This window comes from Carassius carassius, chromosome 35 (assembly GCF_963082965.1).
Source record: "Carassius carassius chromosome 35, fCarCar2.1, whole genome shotgun sequence".
Taxonomy (NCBI): Eukaryota; Metazoa; Chordata; class Actinopteri; order Cypriniformes; family Cyprinidae; genus Carassius; species Carassius carassius.
In genome coordinates, this window is record NC_081789.1 from 10,905,685 (window position 1) to 10,927,943 (window position 22,259).

Consider the following 22,259-nt stretch of genomic DNA (forward strand, 5'->3'; position numbering starts at 1 on the left):
CATCGCGTTGTTTTCATATGGATTACTTTAACACAGAATATCTGTTTTCGGCAGCACTTATTTAATTTAAAAGTAGACATGTCAAGCTTTCTATAGATATCTCTCTCTCATGTCTCTTCGTTGAGTATTCACTGAGTAACAGTTCATTTTAATGACGTGTTTGTAAATGAAGATCAGCGCAGACAAAGGCTGCAGACAGCACACCTTGTTTGTTATCTTTTTTTTATAATTGCACAAAGTTTTGTTGTTATTATGTCTGTATCCAAAAAAAGTAGACCCTTTACAGATTCGATTGATGTATTGCTCTTATCTGTTCGATTAAAACTGAAAGTGTAATTTAAGTTCTTTTCGGGGTTATCAGGAGAAAATGACTCATAACGCGTATATGCGTTAATCGACTCCAGAGGGTTAACTCATAGGGCAGACTATTCCAAAAAATCGTGGCTCTGACAGAAAAGGCTGTGTTTCCAGTCCTACTTTGTCTATATTGAACTATGCAGTCCCCTCTGGTGGTTGCTCTGGTTACTCTATTGACCTTGTCTTTCTGTGTTATAAACTGGCACAGTGGTGGGGGAGCAAGCCCACGGAGTACCTTAAAGACAAGACAGGCATCAGCAAAATGTCTGTAGTTTTCAAAGCTAAACATGTTGTTTTTTGATTATGTGACAATGATGATAGTTATTACCCTTACGGTCCAATGTCTTTAATGCCTGTTTATAAAGTGACTCCAATGGTTGCAATATTTTTTTATTGGCTTGCAACCAGCTGGTTAAACAGTAAGAACAATTTGAAAAGATCATAGCATGCAAGAACAGCTTTTGCAGCCTTCATTCGTAGGTATGATCTTATGTGCTTAAAATTTGCCAGATTAAATTTGACAATATTGGCAACCTTTTTTGTGAGTCTAGGATGATTCCCAGATATTTAAAGTCGGATACCACTCAGTCAGTTGGTGTGCAGCTTGTTGTTTATTTTTAGCATGTGTCCTCTGCATACATTTGTAAATGTACATTTACATTTAATCATTTAGTAGACGCTTTTATCCAAAGGGACTTACAAATGAGGACATTGGAAGCAATCAAAAACAACAAGAGCAGTGATATATAAGTGCTATAACAAGTCTCAGTTAGCTTAAACGCAGTACACGTAGCAAGGGCTTTTAAATGATATAATAAAAAGAAAACAGATAGAATAGAAAAATAATAGAGAAGCTAGTGTTAGAGTTTTTTTTTTATTTATTATATATACAGTCGTGGCCAAAAGTTTTGAGAATTACATAAATATAAGTTTTCAAAAAGTTTGCTGCTAAACTGCTTTTAGATCTTTGTTTCAGTTGTTTCTGTGATGTACTGAAATATAATTACAAGCACTTCATACGTTTCAAAGGCTTTTATCGACAATTACATGACATTTATGCAAAGAGTCAGTATTTGCAGTGTTGGCCCTTCTTTTTCAGGTCCTCTGCAATTCGACTGGGCATGCTCTCAATCATCTTCTGGGCCAAATCCTGACTGATAGCAACCCATTCTTTCATAATCACTTCTTGGAGTTTGTCAGAATTAGTGGGTTTTTGTTTATCTACCCGCCTCTTGAGGATTGACCACAAGTTCTCAATGGGATTAAGATCTGGGGAGTTTCCAGGCCATGGACCCAAAATTTCAACATTCTGGTCCCCGAGCCACTTAGTTATCACTTTTGCCGTATGGCACGGTGCTCCATCCAACAAATGCATTGTTCTTCACCAAACTGTTGTTGGATTGTTGGAAGAAGTTGCTGTTGGAGAGAGTTTTGGTACCATTCTTTATTCATGGCTGTGTTTTTGGGCAGAATTGTGAGTGAGCCCACTCCCTTGGATGAGAAGCAACCCCACACATGAATGGTGTCAGGATGCTTTACTGTTGGCATGACACAGGACTGATGATAGCGCTCACCTTTTCTTCTCCTGACAAGCCTTTTTCCAGATGCCCCAAACAATCGGAAAGGGGCTTCATCGGTGAATATTACTTTGCCCCAGTCCTATTTTCTGCAGAAGATCAATCTGTCCCTGATGTTTTTTTTTGGAGAGAAGTGGCTTCTTTGCTGCCCTTCTTGACACCAGGCCATCTTCCAAAAGTCTTCGCCTCACTGTGCGTGCAGATGCGCTCACACCTGCCTGCTGCCATTCCTGAGCAAGCTCTGCACTGGTGGCACTCGGATCCCGCAGCTGAATCCTCTTTAGGAGACGATCCTGGCGCTTGCTGGACTTTCTTGGACGCCCTGAAGCCTTCTTTACAAGAATTGAACCTCTTTCCTTGAAGTTCTTGATGATCCTATAAATTGTTGATTTAGGTGCAATCTTAGTAGCCACAATATCCTTGCCTGTGAAGCCATTTTTATGCAACGCAATGATGGCTGCACACATTTCTTTGCAGGTCACCATGGTTAACAATGGAAGAACAATGATTTCAAGCATCACCCTCCTTTTAACATGTCAAGTCTGCCATTCTAACCCAATCAGCCTGACATAATGATCTCGAGCCTTGTGCTCGTCAACATTCTCACCTGAGTTAACAAGACGATTACTGAAATGATCTCAGCAGGTCCTTTAATGACAGCAATGAAATGCAGTGGAAAGGTTTTTTTGGGATTAAGTTAATTTTCATGGCAAAGAAGGACTATGCAATTCATCTGATCACTCTTCATAACATTCTGGAGTATATGCAAATTGCTATTATAAAAACTTAAGCAGCAACTTTTCCAATTTCCAATATTTATGTAATTCTCAAAACTTTTGGCCACGGCTGTAATTGTATAATAAAGGAAAAGAAAATAGAATAGAAAAAGATTAGAAAGGTAGTTAGATTTAAAAAAAAAAAATTTTAAGAATAGTGAGTGCTAAAATTAGAGGGTCAAATAAAGATGTAAGAGATGGATTTTAAGACGATTCTTGAAAATGGCTAAGGACTCAGCTGCTCGGATTGAGTTGGGCAGGTCATTCCACCAGGAGGGAACATTTAATTTAAAAGTCTGTAAAAGTGACTTTTTGTGCTTCTTTGGGATGGCACAATCAAGCAACGTTCACTTGCAGAATGCAAGCTTCTAGAGAGCACATAAGTCTGAAGTAATAAATTTAGGTAAATGGGTGAAGAGCCAGTGGTGGTTTTGTAGGCAAACATCAATGCCTTGAATTCTATGTGAGCAGCTATTGGTAGCCAGTGCAAATTGATAAACAGAGGTGTGACGTGTATTCTTTTCGGTTCATTAAAAATGAATCTTGCTACCGCATTCTGGATTAATTGTAAAGGTTTGATAGAACTGACTGGAAGACCTGCCAAGAGAGCATTGCAATAGTCCACCCTGGACAGAACAAGAGCTTGAACAATACAGGTTGTATCTGTGGTTTAGTGGTTCACCAAACAAACTTTGGCTATATCTTTAAATTATTATCAAAACTTTAAGGATAAAAAAAAAATCTATCTTAGCGAAAGCTGTAAACAATACACTGGGAGCCCGATCACTTGCACATTACTATACTATTAAAGGTGCAATTAAAAACAAAGCCCAAAATATTCAACTGCTATTTATTTTTAGATCACATAATCAACACTAAATAAGTGTATGCAAACATGTTAATTAAACATGTTAATTAAACCCAAGTACAGATGGACAAACAGTGGGCAGGTCATTTATAAAGAGACTAAACAGAAGGGGACCCAGTATATGTAGATCCTTAAGGGACACCTATTTTACAGTTTGGATATGTAAATTGAGTGTTGTCAATGCGTGTACTTTGTTTTCCTGTCAGTTAAATATGATTTCATCCATTTGATTGCATACCCACAAAAAAAAAAAAAAAAAAAAAAAGGCTTTTTTTTTTTAAATATTGCACCCACCTCGCCTCCTTTATTTATCCTTTATTCTTAAATTCATTTTGATGTTCTAGATAAAAAAGCAGTTGGCTGTGGATTGATTACTTCGAAAGCCAAACTGCATTGGATACAGTGTTGTATGACCTTTACCAAGATGAGTAGTCAGCTGTTTCGCCACCCATTTCTCTACTACCTTGGATATTACAGGTAGTATACTGATAGTCCTATAGTTCTCCACCAGTGTTTTATCACCGGCCTTGAAAATGGGTGTTACCACAGCTGTTTTCCAGGAGCTTGGGAAAATACATTGTTTAATTGATAAATTGATTAAATGTGTAAGAGGTTTGATTAAAGACTGTTTATGAGTTTAAAAAAAATACAGAATCAAGACCAAAGGCATCTTTAGCTTTTGAGTTCCTTAATTAATTTATAGTATTCTCTACCTCAAGTTCACTAATTTCCTCAATTCTAAAAACAGGTTATCAATGTCAATAGGAATGCTTACTATATTACTAGCGATGCAATTGCTAGTAATTCATGAACATCCTAAGTAAAGCTAAATGTTCATATTATAAATACAGATGAACATAGCTAAAAGATTTTTTAGCTATTTATTAATTTTATATCTGTTTTTATTCAGTTTTTCTCAGTTCATAGAATTGCTTATATTTTGGCCTATTATATATATATATATATATATATATATATATATATATATATATATATATATATATATATATATATATATATATATATATATATATTTCAATTAACAATTTTTTTAAATACTTTGTTAACGTTAATAACACTACCTGAATGGCAAAACATACATAGAACTGCAGTAAACTTTACATTTTCCAGCTGTTTTAAACCACACATATTTACAAATATTCACTAAATAGTTCAAGGCAAGTCTGCTTTATTGTCAATTCTTCCACATGTACAGTACATACATACAGAGAATTGAAATTGCATTACTCTCAGGCCCATGGTGCAGACAGATAACACTAACAGTAGAGCCTAAAAATTTAGATCAAATATAAAATATAAAATACAATTATACAATAAGGGCATGTAAAAAAAAAAAAAAATTAAGTAAAGCAGCGCAAGGCACATGGCAGATAGAGTGCAAACCAGTGAAGTGAACAAACAGTGCAGATAAAAAGATTTTTGTGCAAAAAAAGCTTATTCAGTCTGATTAAAGTGACAAAGGGCTCAAAGAGCAGTTCTTTTATTTAAACTGACTGAAGAGGTAGTAGAATGACGTCAGTTCTATGCTGAAAAAGGTAGTGAGCAGACCAATGCTACAAAAAGTGACTGGTGCATGTCATCATATGTCAGTGGGGGTGGGGTGGGTGGGGTCATATTACAGTAGTGCCTGGGGCAAAAGAGGGAAATGGGGCCAAGTTCGGGAGCGAGTTCAACTTCCTGTCAGCCTGATGAATGAAGCTGTCCTTCAGTCTGCTGGTCCTGGCCTAGAGACTCAGCAGTCTCCTCCCTGATGGTAGCAGACTGAAGAAGCTGTGTGATGGGTGGGAGGGATCACCTGCAATGCAGAGTGCTTTACGGTAGAGACAGGTTCAATAAATGTCCTGGAGGGAGGGGAAAGAGACACCAATGATCTTCTCAGCTGCTCTCACTATTCGTTGTAGAGTATTGCGGCAGGACGCGCTGCAGGCGCCATACCACACAGTGATGCAGCTCGTCAGAATGCTCTCGATGGTGCCTCTGTAGAAGGTGTACATGATGGGGATGGGGCTCTGGCTCTTCTCAGTATGCGGAGGAAGTAGAGACGCTGCTGTGATTTATTGGCCAGTGCTGCAGTGTTGTCGGTCCAGGAGAGGTCCTCTGTGATGTGCACACCCAGGAACTTGGTGCTGCTCACTCTCTCCACATTCGCAACATTGATGGTCAGAGGAGCATGCTGAGCAGTGTTAATTTTGGCAGGCATTTTTGATTTTGTCTTAGTCTAGACAAAAATAGTAAATAGTCTTAGTCACATTTTGAGTTATTTGAGTCTTTCATAGTTTTAGCTGACAAAAAGTCATTGCATTTTTGTCAACTTTAATCATTACTTTTAGTCAATAGTTTTAGCCAAACTGTAATTACCAAAATTTATTTTGGTAGCTATTTTATATGTAGTTTTCAAATTAAAATAATCATTCATTATTCCGTCTTTTGACCAAATAAATTAAGCTTATGAGAAATTTGAATCAAGGACTGAATTTGGAAAAAATCTTGAATAAATTATAACAATTTTCATCTTTGGGATAACAGAAGTGAAAAAGGAGCAACTTATAAAAATATTATGACCAGTACAGACCAAAGTTTTGGACACACCTTCTCATTCAAAGAGTTTTCTTTATTTTCATGACTATGAAAATTGTAGAGTCACACTGAAGGCATCAAGGGCTATTTGACCAAGAAGGAGAGTGATGTGGTGCTCCGCCAGATGACCTGGCCTCCACAGTCACCGGACCTGAACCCAATCGATATGGTTTAGGGGTGAGCTGGACCGCAGACTGAAGGCAAAAGGGCCAACAAGTGCTAAGCATCTCTCGGGGAACTCCTTCAAGACTGTTGGAAGACCATTTCAGGTGACTACCTCTTGAAGCTCATCAAGAGAATGCCAAGAGTGTGCAAAGCAGTAATCAAAGCAAAAGGTGGCTACTTTGAAGAACCTAGAATGTCATATTTTCAGTTGTTTCACACTTTTTGTTATGTATATAATTCCATATATAATTCCACATGTGTTAATTCAAAGATTTGATTACTTCAGTGTGAATCTACAATTGTCATAGTCATGTAAATAAAGAAAACTCTTTGAATGAGAAGGTGTGTCCAAACTTTTGGTCTGTACTGTATATATATATATATATATATATATATATATATATATATATATATATATATATATATATATATATATATATATATATATATATACAGTACAGACCAAAAGTTTGGAAACATTACTATTTTTTATGTTTTTGAAAGAAGTTTCTTCTGCTCATCAAGCCTGCATTTAGTTGAACAAAAATACAGAAAAAACAGTAATATTGTGAAATATTATTACAACTTAAAATAATAGTTTTCTATTTGAATATACTTTAAAAAAATAATTTATTCATGTGATGCAATGCTGAATTTTCAGCATAATTACTCCAGCCTTCAGTGTCACATGTAACATCCAGTCTATCACATGATCATTTAGAGATTATTCTAATATTCTGATTTATTATGAGTGTTGGAAACAGTTCTGCTGTCTAATATATTTGATGAATAAAAGGTTAAAAAGAACTGCATTTATTCAAAATAAAAAAAAAAATTCTAATAATATATATTCTAATAATATATTTTCTTTACTATCACTTTTTATCAATTTAACACATCCTTGCTGAATAAAAGTATTGATTTTATTTAAAAAAAAGAAAGAAAAAAATTACTGACCCCAAATTACTGACCAGTAGTGTATATTGTTATTACAAAATATTTATATTTTCAAAACATAGCTTCTTTTTTTATTTATTTATTTTTTTTACTTTTTATTCATCAAAGTATCCTAAAAAGTATCTCATGTTCTGAAAAAAATATTAAGCAGCAGAACTGTTTCCAACTTTGATAATGAATCATCATATTAGAATGATTTCTAAAGGATCATGTGATAATGATACTAAACATTCAGCTTTGCATCACAGAAATAAATTATAATTTAAAGTATAATAAATGTAAAAACAATTATTTTAAATTGTAATAATATATCACAATATTATTTTTTTTTCTGTATTTTTGATCAAATAAATGCAGGCTTGATGAGCAGAAAAAACCTCTTTCAAAAACAATAAAAATAGTATTGTTTCCAAACTTTTGGTCTGTACTGTATATATGTATATATATATATATATATATATATATATATATATATATATATATATATATATATATATATATATAAGAAGCACAATTAGACAAATACAATAGAGGTACAAATTAAACTCATTTTTTAGATACAGTAGGTTATATTTAACATGTATACATTTATTTAACATCTTTTGTTGGGTAACATTAATGACAGATAGGTATTTAATTTGGAATGCCTTCCCTTTAAGACGGAAGGCATGCATGAAATACTGACACATGTTCAGTTTTCACCCACCTGTTCACGTTCACTTAATCCATAACCTACTGTATTTACGTGAAATACTCTAGTCTACACGATAATAATTTGGACTGTTGTGTGTGTATTTGAGCGCTGAGAACTGATCGCACGCTTTATGTGAGAACTGAGGAAGTCGTGCGAGAGAGTACTTCTATCAGCATGATTCCACCTATCCCGCATTCACTAAGTGTAAGTTAATCGACAACGAATTGTGACTCCCGGGAAAAAAAACGGGACTGGTCAACTCATCCCTACCCTTTCGGGGTGCTGAGGCCATTGTGTCAGATCGCTAGTTCGCGTTTTATTGGCCTATCCATCTACTGCAGCTGCTATACTGACTAGATATACAAACGCCCCTTATCCAATCGCATTTTTGAAGGACAATAGCCTATATAATTGAATCAACAATTAGAATTTTGTCCTCAAATAACATTATATTCCAGTCTTGTCTAGTTAACGAAAAATGCGGCATAAATTTCGTCATAATTTCGTCATCAGATATTATTCTTAGCTTGTCAGTGTGTCTTAGCCACATAAAAAAATTTAGTTAACAAATATTTTTCGTCGTCATCTTTGTTAAGGAAATTAACAATGATGCTGAGGGTGCACTCTCCTGAAGTAAACAACAATCTCCTTCATCTTCTCCACGTTCAGAGAGAGATTGTTGTCCCTGCACCACCTAGCCAGGCGGCTCACCTCTCTTCTGTAGTCTGTCTCATCTTTGCTGCTAATGAGAGCCACCACAGTCGTGTCATCCGCAAACTTAATAAAGAGGTTGGAGTTGTGTGACGGTGTGCAGTCGTGGGTCAGCAGAGTGAAGAGGAGGGGGCTCAGCACACATCCTTTGGGGGCCCCAGTGTTCAGTGTGATGGTGCTGGATGTGTTGCTGCCGACCTGTACTGCCTGAGGTCTTCCAGTCAGAAAGTCCAACAGCCAGTTGCACAATGAAGTGTTGAGCCCCAGCAGGTCCAGTTTGTGAATGAGCTGTTGAGGGATGATTGTGTTGAATGCTGAACTAAAGTCTATGAACAGTATTCTGACGTATGAGTCCTTTTTGTCTAGATGTGTGAGTGCTGAGTGAACGGCAGTTGTGATGGCATCATCAGTCGAGCGGTTGGACCGATATGCAAACTGGAAGGGGTCCAGGGAGGGGGGAGGGCAGACTTGATATGGTGCATGACTAGCCGTTCAAAGCACTTCATGATAATAGGAGTAAGTGTAATAGAATGGTAGTAATTGAAGCAGGATGGAGATGGCTTCTTCGGGACTGGAATGATGGTGGTAGCTTTGAAGCATGTGGGGACAACAGCCTGACTAAGTGAGATGTTGAAAATGTCTGTGAAGACATCAGTGAGTTCCATTGCACAGTCTCTCAGTACACGCCCAGGAATGTTGTCAGGACCCGGAGCTTTGCGTGCATTGATCCTGCTGAAGGATCTCCTCACGCTGTCCGGGGTCAGCGTCATCACCTGGTCATCGGGAGGAAGTGGAGTCTTCTGTGCAGTGAAAATAAATGTCACAGGTCCGCGGTGGGGGCTTGTAGTCCGTAATGGTCTGTATCCCCTGCCACAGGCTCAGGGTGTCTCTGCTGTCGCTGAATTGATGGGCTATTCTCCTAGAGTGCTGTCTCTTAGCCTCTCGGATGCCGCGGGATAGGTTGGCCGTGGCTGTTCTCAGGCCCACCTTATTTCCAGCTCTGAAGGCAGCGCTCCGTGTCTTCAGGAGTCTGTAGACCTCCCCTGTCATCCACGGCTTCTGGTTGGCCCGGACAGTGATGGTCTTTGTGACTGTTACATCATCAGTACACTTGTTGATGTAGGCAGTGACAGTCTCTGAGTACTCTTGGAGGTCTGTGGTGTTATTGTATGTGGCAGCCTGCTTAAACATATTTTAGTCAGTGGTGTCAAAGCTGTCTTTAAGAGCCTCTGACGACCCTTCCGGCCACACCTGAATTTGTTTGTGAACTGGTTTGGTGACTTTAATGAGCGGCCTGTATGCAGACATTAACATGTCAGTGATGTGGTCTGAGGCACCGAGATTGGGGAGGGGGAGGGCTTTGTAGGCTCCTCTCTGTGTGATGTAAACAAAGTCTAAGATGTTATTACCTCGTGTCGGAAAGTGAATGTGTTGGTGTATTTTTGGAAACACACTCTTTAAGTCTGCATGGTTGAAATCCCCAGCTATGATGAGAAAAGCATCAGGGTGGGCTGTCTGCTGCTTACTGATGTGCTGGTACAGTTAATTTACTGTATCTTTCCTGTTTCTGTTGGTGTTGTTAAAACACCCTGTTTTGAGGAATGTAAACAGCAACGAGCAGTATATTCCTTCGACAGATAGAACGGACGGCACTTAATAATCATAAACTCCACCAGGGGTGCGCAGTGTTTGCAGACCATAACAGCACTACGCATCATTGATGTAAACACAAAGCCCGCCACCGCTGGTTTTTCCTCTCGCGACGAGAGCTTTGTCCGCTCGATAGCATGTCAGCTGATCGAGCTGAATAGTGCCGTCTAGAACACTGTTGCTAAGCCATGTTTCCATGAACACAAAAACACAACAGTCTCTTACAGTCCTCTGAGTTGAATGTAGTAGTCAGATGTAGTCCAGTTTATTGTCCAAAGAGCGTATGTTAGCCAGTATGATGGTGGGGATAAGTGGCTTGTGTGGGTTAACCGTTAGCCTAGCCCGGATACCTCCGTGCTTACCCCTCTTCTGCTTCCTCTCACGCCACATGTGGCGCCTCCGCTGTGGGTGAGATGCAGTAGTGGGGATCGGTGATGGTGTAGGCCTCCAGAGCAGACTGAGGTCTCGCAGCTTTTCTGCGTACATGGAGTTTAACTCTAAAAATGTGGTTCTGCCGACATACAGCAGAAACTCATGGCTGTATGCGCACTTAAAGACAAGTAGACACGATGAAGACGTACAAAAACACTGCGACTGACAAGACAAAAAACACGAAAACACCATTCATCATTCATAGTTAATGAAAAACAAAAAGCCAGGAGTCTCACCGTCATCCAGGCCACTCCAAAAACCTACAGCTGTTGCAAACATAATTTAAATTACTTTTAGGAATAATGACAAGGCCTATCTTTTGTGTGTAAAGTCCCTTTTTTATCGGTTTTATTTTGATAAACATGACACAATACACTATAGAATTAAAATTACATGAAAAGAGTTTGTAACCCTGTTTAAGCAACCTTTTAAACCCTGTTTAATTGTAAATTAGCTGTCATCATCAGACCTCATATAGCCACCCTGGAGAAACTGTGATGACCATAATCAGCCGTCTGTTTTAGAACTCGATGAATTTAGAAAGTGCCAATGCTCCTCCAATTAATTATTAATTAATTAATTAATAATTAACATTCGTCATGCAGGGCCAGGGCCTGGTCTTGATGTAACTATTTGGCTATGTATAAAAAAATACACATTTTCCAATCAAACTTACTGTTTCAGTGAGAAATACATCAACACTCATTCAAAAAACAAAACAAAACAAAAAAACTCTGATTGGGTCTGTAAACATCTTTATTTACTGTAATAATTAAAAAGTCATGGTAATTCTTGTTCATTAATAAACACACACATACTGTACACACATACACACACATGCCTTTTTCCAAATCCTTCTAGTCCTGAACTCTCTCCAATTACACATACTTATAACTTATGTCTACCTTGTGTTCCATTCCAGCTGTGGTAGGGGCCTTTTACCCACAATATATTTTCCTAGGGTCAGCCAGAATACCAAGGATCCATATCCTGCTGGCTGTCATGGTAACACAGCATCAGGCTTCCATAAAAAATAAAATAAAATAAAATAAAATAAAATGGAGGAATCAAATTATTTCAGAAGTTCTGTTAATGTTACCCTCCCTGCTGTTTCTTCATTGCTGAACCAACACCTTGTGTTTGCTTCATATTGTGGGTTTGGAGAAAAGCAACATACCTTAAGCAGTTCTGCTGCTGAGGAGGTTTTAAAAGTGTATACATAAAAGTGTGTTCATCCTGTTTCTGAATCATACACACATTAGGTACATGTGGAGGAGATTGGTGATTGTAATGAGGCCCCGTCCTCCAGCAAATGGGCAAACATGATTGCAAATCTCATATTTATCTTCTCATGTGTGTGTATTTAAAATTAAATTTGTTGTTGGATGCATACCAGATCCTCACAAATCTATAATTGTATGAAACATCTGAAGATTACAATAGTGAAATGGCTATTACTGCATGTGCCTGTGGGGATGCTGATGCTGGTAAGATGCCAGTGTGGTGCTCTTTCATGAGACCTCTCTCAAATGAAGGACGTAACCAAAACAAACACACACACACACAGATCTGTCACCCACTTTTACTGAACATCTTGACCTTGTCTAAATATTTTTTCCTTCATTAGATCGCTATGATAAAGGTGGCAGCAGGCAGGATGGTGACTAAGGTGGTGGACTGTGCCATTCAGGTTTATGGGGGTGCCGGGGTGTCTGATGACTTCCCACTAGCAGAAATGTGAGAAAACTATTGTATTTTGTGTCTAACTTGTGTACACCATACAGTACTAGCTGAAATGTAAGAGTTGAATGTCTTTGAATTTTTTATTATTTGTTTATAGTGACAATACCTCTTACAATTTTTTTTATTTAATATTGAAAGTATAAAAATTAGAAAATGGCTCATTTTTGTTTTTTGCATTATTTCCCCCCAAAAAAACAAAACACAATAATTCATCTTAATTTTCCATTTTTCGTTCAGGGGTAAAAAAAATTAATAAACTGCTTGAATATACAATTTCTACATGTGGGCAGGAATTAAACGGCCCTCTCTGCTGATTGGTCAACTTCAGATCAAACTGTGCCATCATCAGTTCTTCCACAGTTCCACGAGGCAGAATAATAGTCCTCTGCTGCTGCAGGTGTATGCTGTCCTACAAAGGCAGAAGACCTTAACTCGCTAGCGTGCGAAACTGAGAAAAACGACTTTAACTTTTTTACTTGTCCAAATTAATTATACATAGGACATCGGAAATGTAACAATTAAATGTTTTAGTAATGAAAATTATCTACATTAAAAAATTGTGAGCTCAAACTTGATTTTTTTACCCCATTTTGAAGTTAATGTTCTCTGTCTTTGCATTGTTTGCAAAATGTGAGAAGTCACACCAAGGCAAAAGGCAGTAACTTCCACATCATCAATATTTGGTTGATGATCTTCATTTACAAAATCGTTATAGTAACAACTGTATAAAATCTTGTGATCATGGGCTGTCTCATATAGGCTATTGCATATAGTAATGTTGACTGTATTAACTTTTTTTTTTTTTTTTTGATCATAACAAGTAGACTTAAAGTGAAATATGAGGGGATACCGTGGATACCAATTTATTTGCTATGCTCAGTAACGTAAAAGAATCTTAGACATAGCATAATTGCTTTTATATTGGTTTGTATGAAATAGCCTAACCTAAAAGAATGACTTCTGGATTTAAGTGAACACCAGCAAATGGGAATAATGCTCAGAATGGTTGTGGATTAAACATCTTCAATCAGTCCAATGGTGTCGCCAAGCTACTGATTGTATGATTGATCATGCTAGCTATGGCATTCGAGTCCAAACGCGTCCATTTAGGAGTGACGGCCTTATTAATAATCTGCATAAAAAAAAAAGAAAAGCAAAATCTTTAAAGGCTATTCACGATTACCGTATTTTCCGGACTATAAGTCGCACTATAAGAAGTCCGGACTATAAGTCCGGACTATAAGTTTTTTTCATAGTTTGGCTGGTCCTGCTACTTATAGTCAGGTGCGACTTATTTATCAAAATTAATTTGACATGAACCGAGAGAAATGAACCAAGAGAAATGAACCAATAGAAAACATTACCGTCTACAGCCGCCAGAGGGCGCTCTATGCTGCTCAGTGCTTCTGTAGTCTACACTGAAAACATAGAGTGCCTTCTCGTGGCTGTAGACGGTAATGTTTTCTATTGGTTCTTGGTTCTAAATAAATGCGATTTATAGTCCAGTGCGACTTATATATGTTTTTTTCCTCATCATGATGTATTTTTGGACTGATGCGACTTAGGGTTAGGGTTAGGGTTAGGTGCGGGTTATACTCAGGTGCGATTTATAGTCCGAAAAATACGGTCCGTATTGCTGCCAAGGTATCTGTTTTTTGTGAACACCAGCAAATGGCAATAATGCTCAGAATGGTTGTGGATTAAACATCTTCGATCAGTCCAATGGCGTCGCCATGGATTGATTTGATCAGGTTACAAGAAAAGGTAGGATATAGATTTAATTGCAAACTGTTAGTAGGCTACTGATTGTATGTTTGATCATGCTAACTAAGCAATTCAAGTCCACACACGTCTAATTAGAAGTGACGGCCTGATGAATAATCTGCATAAAAAAAAGAGAGAAAAAAAAGAAAAGCAAAATCTTTAAAGGCTATTCACGATTACGTATTGCTGCCAAGGTATCTGATCTTTACAGTGCTTTGTTATATGGAGCTGTTTGTTAGATCACAATCTATCTAATTTGTTTGTCTACACCGTAATTAAAATGCGGCAGACTTTAATGGACAGTAAAGCAAAGGCAGAACACTGTATAACTCCAAACCGGCACCATAACTTCATATTGAAGCATGGCTAAACAAAGTCAGAATGACATAACTCAATTTGAGCGTTCCAAATAAAGTGAAAGAGCGGTAACTGGTGTTATACGGTGCTCTGCCTTGGATTCTACGGGGCTTTTCAAAGATACGTTTGAGACGACCCATTATTTTTTCGGAAAAACAACGAGATTGACTCAAGATACTTATACACATGATAAAGGATGTCTTGAATGTCCCAAAAATCTAAGTTACGGTCTTTTGCCTTTGCACAGCAGTATGGATTCTTAATGCATTTATTGCAACTACATTTAATCTTTTTCTCATCAAATAATCAGACATATAAATGTCTCGACACACCCGTATCAGGGCACAGCCTACAGGGCTTTCTTCTTGTGTTGACCAGCAGTTCTCAAAGTGCCAAAGGGTCCTCAAAATAATTTGCTATTAGCCTACCTTTTTTTCCAGACTGTTATTTATTTATTTTCGGGATACATGGTGTGATTTATTCCAACGTGACTTGTATGATGTATAAATGTAGACTTTTAAAGTAGGTGCATCAAGTATTTGCTGTGTAATGTTATATTGGTTCATGTTTGTGGTGTACACCAAACATATGTTCAAGTAGAACATTATTTTTCATTATTTTGAATGTACATAAAAAAAATAAAAAAAATCATCATTTTACCATATAATTATGAATGACAGAGTATTATTTTCCCTCCTGAGGAAAAAAAATCTAAGTGAACATCAATTAATACAGTAGGCTTCTATATTAATTAAATGATCTCAGTAAAATCACTTCATTAGGCCTACTTGTCTGTGCTTGATTGTAGTGGCATTTGTCTGCTATTTAGTTTACGGAGTTCAACCCATCCCAACTTATTGGAGCTATGTGAACTAGGAGTATACTCACCTATTCTAAAGGCTTATTACCTTCCTTTTCTGAAACACACACAAACACAAAATGTCCTGCTGCGTGCACTTGCCCATTTAATGGCAAATATTGGTGATCACTTTTTTTGTGGATGCAAATCTGCCATAAAAAGCATATGCATCTCATGGTTGCCAAGGGTTCTGAATGCACAATCGCATATCCTGTTGAGGTCTCAAATATAATTGATTTTAATAAGACCAAAGGCTACATTATAAAACTTAGAAGAGTATATCTCTGTTGTTCTAGGATTGTCAGATAGAATGAATGTTATGGGCCTATTATATACCCAAGTCAATGCATTATTCTTTTGTATTAGAGTTTAAAATATTTATTTAAAAATTAATTCATCAATTAAACAACCAAACTTACTTGGCAACCAGGGTAGGCTATGACAGCTTTCATTTACTGACAGCTGATGCAAAGTATAGAATCTATAACTACATAGAATAATAAGGCTAAGCTCTACACCGGTATGAGTTGTGTCTAGCCATTTATTTGTCTGGTTGTTTGAGGAGAAAAAGATTAAATGTAGTTTCATTAAAAATCCATACACCTGCAGCAGCGGAGGACTATTATTCTGCCTCTTGAAACTGTGGAAGAACTGATGATGGCACGGTTTGATATTAAGCTGCCCAATCAGCAGAAAGGGGCATTTAATTCCTGCCCACATGTAGAAATGGTGTATTCAAGCTGTTTATACATTTTTTTACCCCTGATCGAAAAAAAGAAAATTGAGCTGATTTCCTTTTTTTTTTTTTTTTTTGATATACATTTACTGTACAATTTAAGTGCCATGGTGCATGAATATACAGCATTAAGGACTAGTAATTATATACGTACAACATATAATAATAGTATTAGTGTAGTAAAATTATTATTAATAACAACAAAATCATTATAAAAGCTGTTAATTTCATCATCTAATTCTTATAAATGTGTATGATAATTTTAAATAACAATATATTCCAGAATTAGTAATATGATTTTTTAATAGTAAATCATATTAGTATTATAAATGTGATTTATGGTGATTGTAAATAACATTATTATTAATAATATTATTATTATTATTATTACTACTACTATTTTTTTTTATGCCATGAACAAACATTTATTTTGCAACTATATTATATTTGACATATATTTGAGAGCATCTATTTAAGGCTTTTAGTGCTGGGAATACATTAAAAACATTTTTGTGTGGTTATATGTTCATATAGGTATGCTTATGCGAGGACACTACGCATAGCTGACGGACCTGATGAGGTTCATCTGTCCTCCATTGCTCTCCTAGAGCTCAGAGACCAACGGAGACGAGCCCAATCTAAACTCTGATTCATCTCAAATCAGCCAGACACATAACTTTCTAATTATTTCCTGAAAACGTCTAAAGTCTCTCTGTCTGTATTAAAAAAACAGCTCATCTCAAATGACCTAGTGGAAGAAACAAGAAATAACAAGAAATAAGCGATGAATCATACTTGAATAATTCCAGCTACTAATCTAAAATGAATAATAAGAAATGCATTATGGGATATCACAAGTATATAAATAATAGAAAGAAAATGTATAAAAAATTTAAGGTATATCCTTAATTGACTGACTGTACTTTAACATCAGCATCTGCCTTACAAATTCATTTTAATGTAGATCAAACATTAATCTATGTAAATTAATGTATAATGTTTTCCTTTTAATTTGAAATCTGTAATCAAATAAACCTTTTTCTAAATGAGAATACAACACATTAATAGAGCACAGTTCATTGTAATATTAAAGTTTTTTTTTTTTTTTTTTTTTGTTAACTAACTTTTCTCCTCCTCTCTCACACATGGGCAATTTCAGTATTCGTCAGACTGATGTTGTAGCTCTCCATGTCTCCATGTCATGGCTACCACCCACCAGAATTTCCACTCCACATCATCGTTTTGTTAAGACTTCCTAAAGTCTGGAGTTTATAAGTGTGTGTGTGTGTGTCAGTTGGATTACTCATTGAGCCAGTGCATTTTGCCAGTCCCTCCTTCAAAGCTGGAACAACTATATGCACCGGGCTGGGATTTTGGTTTCTTAGACGTGCACACAGACAACAATAAGCCTTCTGTAGCTATAGACAAAGTCTGAGTGTTTCCTCTCTAATTGAGCATCACCGATCTCTGTGCCAAAGTTCTCTGGCAGTCTCTAGCACAGCCAGACAAGTCTGCTTCACTTTGCAGTGCAGTTGGCCAAAATTCACCCAGATAGGAAACCATTGTTTGACTAACATCTAAAGCTATAAACCACAGATTTGTTTCCAGGCGGACTGATAAAAAAAGGCTGTGCACCCCGACTCTTAGAAACCAGCCTATCAGATTAGAGCTTGCCAGATCTAGAAAGTGCTTTCCAGCATGTGCAATATGCCTCAGGCAGTCAGTGAACCAACTTTTTTTAGATATTAAATGCTTAGTGATTAAATTGCTATTTCATTTATTCTGTTTTATGTGAAGTACTGTAGTTCAGACCATTCAAATGAAAGTTTATTTAATTATAAATCTACAAAAGATTTTTAGATATATTGTTCAAGCAGTGTATAGAGACTGATACAGTATAACTTAGAACAACATTGTTCAGAATCATATTAGCAAAAGATAATTAATCAAATCTTTCTTCTGAATGAGTATTATGCCGATTTCAAAGCTTATTATGCTGTATATATGTTTATATTTAAGTAATTTTTGTTTATTTTAGATAATTAAATGCGGGACTGTCCAATTATTGTCATTAATTGTGATCACATTATCTGCACAGAATCTGTGTGATCTCATGGTACTCTTTAAGTAAATGAGCCGTTAATAGGAAATACAGCTTAAGTGCTTCAAAGAACCGCTCATGAGCATGTGTTATTCCTTGAGTTCTTCTTTCTCTTGGGTGCACTTCTTCTGGATCTCTTCTTCACAGACTAAAATAGAAATAGAGCTGTAGTTCCAACATTTGACACTAAATTGTCAGAGAAAATATATATGTTTAAGTGAACTCACCTTTAATGCAGCTACTTTGGGATGGGACACGCCCTCAAAGTGTCTATGAACACTTACGACCTGTCATGGAGATCCATAGTTTCTTATATTTTTAAGCCTTTTTGAAAACATACTGTACTGTAGCAGCAAGATAATACAGTGGTATTAGAAAATAATACCATGGTGCACTCCTAAAAATAAAAGATCTTTATTGGGATTTATGGTTCAATTAAGAGCCTTTTTTTTAGAATTGTTCTATGGTTCTTTAATGAAAATAACTGCAAAAAGACTCCTTATGGAACCTTTATTTATACACCACTTTGATAAATTGTACTCCTATTGGCCTTTTAAGTCTAAATTGTGTTAGACTATCACTTTGGTTGTTTGTGTTGATGATATTGTGATTGTGGATACACACCTGCAGTGGGTTGGTTGCATGGTTATGGGAAAGAAGTGAGTAAGAGCCGATGCGAGATCTGTGGGGCTTTTTTTTACTAGCAGTCAAATGTCGTATCGACCTGTCAGTCTAAAGCACAGAACAGAAAGTATGTGAGGTTTTGTTTTTTTTCTGTTTTGTCCAGTGTATGAAAGTGTTTCTGTGTTATGAATGCATTCTCTCACCTGGATGAGTGTGTTAGGAGATCCTTTGACTGAATAAGTTCCTGGCTGCTGAGTGAGTTGAGCTTGTCTTCGAGCCCTCATCTGAAAAAAGAGAAATAGATGTTGGCAGATTTGCAGATCAGACCCATACGTTATCTGCATACTTTTCGGCTCAGATTTGTAATATTGTTTTTAAAAGAATTCATATTTTAATTCAGCAATTTAAATTGATCAAAAGTGACAGAGACTCACCAGAGAAGATAAGGGCTCATCTTTAACCTGTGAAAGTACATGAAAGAGATTTATTATTGGAATCTGTAAAATTTTAACAGCAACGCATTGATTCAAACTCATTTCAAATTAGAGCTGGAGTGTTGATCTGGCCTCCACAGTCGGAAATACATACATATGTACATACATAAGACTTTGGAAATTATTTGTTCAGAAAATAATTCACAATTACCTAGTTTATTTAATTACCTTTCTCTGTAGTCTATGTATTACCAAACTAATATTGATTAAAGCTCTGATAATTGCCCACTCTAAAACATATTACCTTTCAAAGCACTTGTACCATTATATATGCTTTGTAATTAATGTATGTCTTCTTGACAGAGCCACTATTTAGTTTCATTAAATTATTATTTTTTTGTTTGTAATTTCAAAACTTTTATTGAAGCCACTAAAAGTAGTAATATCAAGATTAATAATATTAATTACTCTCAGCACTACTTTTCTCTATTTCATCCCTCCCTTTACAGCTCATTGTGTTGGATACTATATTAATTTAAAACAAATTAGACATCAAAGGAGTGCAGTGTCCATGGTGTTTGTCTGATTTTTTAACCAGCATTTAGACATTGCCATAAAAAAAAAAAAACTTGTTTTCCATATCCCACTGAACTATGCCAGAACTAGGTCAGAATCCACCAAACCTGAAGTGCAATCTTAGAAAGTACATTTCAATTTGTGTGATAGTTCACATACAGGTGTGTGTATTCACATCTGTTAACTCTGGATATGAGACTGATGATATGGCAAACTTAGTAAGTGGAAAGTCAAATAGTGCCCTGGCACTTTGAAATTCCATGGAAAGTTGGAGATGTTTGTTCCTTTCAGGATATTTTGAGTTGACAAACCACTGAGTCAGCTCTTCAGACTCCACAGTAGCAAAGAGTGGAATGACATCTGTCTTTGTGGTTCTGACTGCTCAAACACATCTGGTCCATGTCTTTACTACCTCCTTTAATGTCTAAAAATACACATTCATAATGCCTTATGGCAAGTATAATTGCCCTATTATATTGCTTTGCCATTGTGACTCAAAACCAAGCTGTAATGGAAACTTATGGTTTTGCATTCCAGTGCTTTTACTGTAGTTAGTCCTGTGTAAAACACAAACTACAAATTGAGTCTTGTTTCTTATAGTGAGTTTAGTGATTTCTCAGATTATCTTTTGCACATCATATCCTATATTTTGATGTAGTGTGTAATTGTACTGTCACTATGTAATACCTTTTTTTTTTAATAAATTTGATACAAAGTGCACAAAGCCTAAACAACTGTACAAGTACCACTGAAAGGTTGTAGCTAAGGTAAAATGTACTTTAAGCAAGCTTGTATGTACTTTAAGCAAGCTTGTATGCTTTTACATACGTTATATGGAACGTATATATTTCTTCAATCATGTAAGATCTGAAACCAGAAGATACAGCACTTACCTTGACCTCTGTAACCTGTGTGTTGACACAGTCCACACTCCTGCCCATGCAGTTCAGAGCATGTGTGAGCAGACATCCCTGCAGACAGAGCAAAAAGACCCACAGCACCATGGCAATAGCTGCACGAGTGTGTGGGGTTAGTGTGTTAAGAGATTGTCGGCTCTGTGGAGCTCTCTCTCTCAGTGCAGCAGTTTTATACTCCCAGTCGTAATGGAGACCAGATGAGAGAGAAAAGACTATGCCAACCACACACACACATACACGTACTCAAAAATATCCGCCTTTGTCCACATAGCAGGGAAACCTCAGACATACTCAAGCAAAACCCAAAAGCTTGCAACCACAAACTTTAGTTTTTTCTTGAGTATGTCTGAGGTTTATATATATCTCAGAGGACATATACACAATTGTATAATACATTCTATTTAGCAAAAAAGATACAGTGTCAGAAAATGGTTACAATGTTTCTAGACAAAAATGCAGAGAAACCTTTTTGTAACTCTTGCTCCAAACTTTTCTAAAAGAGATGACAGAGGAATTTGTGGGGCTGTTTGGGAAAAATCCTCCTCCTGTGGTCACATAATAATAACATTCCAGCCTCTGAGAAACATAGTGAGGATGCTTTGAAGTTACCATGTTCTTATACAAGACATGCTTATAATATCCCATATTGTTTGTTTGAAAGCAATTCAAAGCTGTTAAATAAACAACAAAATAATGTATGCACGCTTATACACACTGAGTTAAACCTCAGAGGGTATAGAGCAGGGGTTTTCAAACTGTGGGTCGCGACCCACTCGTGGGTCACGGAATGGAACAAGGTGGGTCGCACAAAGTCACTTGGCTGCAGCTAATTTTGCGTTTCAATGACACACAGACACTAACACAGTTCAGTCTAGGGCTGCACGAATGTGACGAGTGGGGCGGGGCCTAGTGCCATGGGAACAGAGCTAGGCCGGTGGAGTGATTGGGAAATGAGCAACACTCACCGGTCTCAAGAACCACGGAGGAGATCGGAAAGATACAAAAGAGGAGCGATGACAGTGAAGGACGAGAGAGGACCAGGCCTGGGTTTTATTTTGTGTTTGTTTTTTATTTGTGCACGGCAGTCATCCGAGAGGGGCTGTCGCGCTGTTTTGTGTTTATTTGGTTATTAAAACTTTGTTTGATTGTCCGCCGGTTCCCACCTCTTTCCACGAAGGAGTCATCGAGGCGGTGGGCTGGAGTGAGTTCGCCCCCCCCCCCCCCGGCAACTCACTCCAGCCCACCACATCGAGCACCCTCGGCGGCAGACTCCTTCGCCCTGCTCGATGGCACTGCGGATTCACCCCAGCGGCGAAGGATCTTCGGCAGCGCGCCCCTCCTTCCTCCCTGGCTTCGGCACCAG

At 37.1% G+C, this 22,259-nt stretch overlaps 2 protein-coding genes across 3 annotated transcripts in view; one reads left to right on the forward strand and one right to left on the reverse strand.

Annotated features, from left to right (window-relative positions):
* acad11 (acyl-CoA dehydrogenase family, member 11) overlaps positions 1 to 17,301 on the forward strand; it is a 145,461-nt gene extending 128,160 nt beyond the window's left edge. For both annotated transcript variants that reach the window (XM_059524414.1, XM_059524413.1), the window contains 2 exons: positions 12,413 to 12,522; positions 16,779 to 17,301. In XM_059524414.1, coding sequence (XP_059380397.1) covers positions 12,413 to 12,522; positions 16,779 to 16,893 — 225 coding nt within the window. In that variant the 3' untranslated portion in view covers positions 16,894 to 17,301. The remainder of the gene's footprint in view (positions 1 to 12,412; positions 12,523 to 16,778) is intronic.
* Positions 17,302 to 18,058: 757 nt separating this feature from the next.
* Positions 18,059 to 21,099, reverse strand: si:dkey-12l12.1 (uncharacterized). The gene is made up of 6 exons (XM_059524100.1): positions 20,873 to 21,099; positions 19,404 to 19,430; positions 19,173 to 19,253; positions 18,970 to 19,077; positions 18,573 to 18,632; positions 18,059 to 18,493 (listed from the first exon to the last, which is right to left on the reverse strand). Exons 1-6 carry the CDS (start codon positions 20,981 to 20,983, stop codon positions 18,422 to 18,424), a joined length of 459 nt encoding a protein of 152 aa, XP_059380083.1. The 5' UTR covers positions 20,984 to 21,099; the 3' UTR covers positions 18,059 to 18,421.
* Positions 21,100 to 22,259: the final 1,160 nt, after the last annotated feature.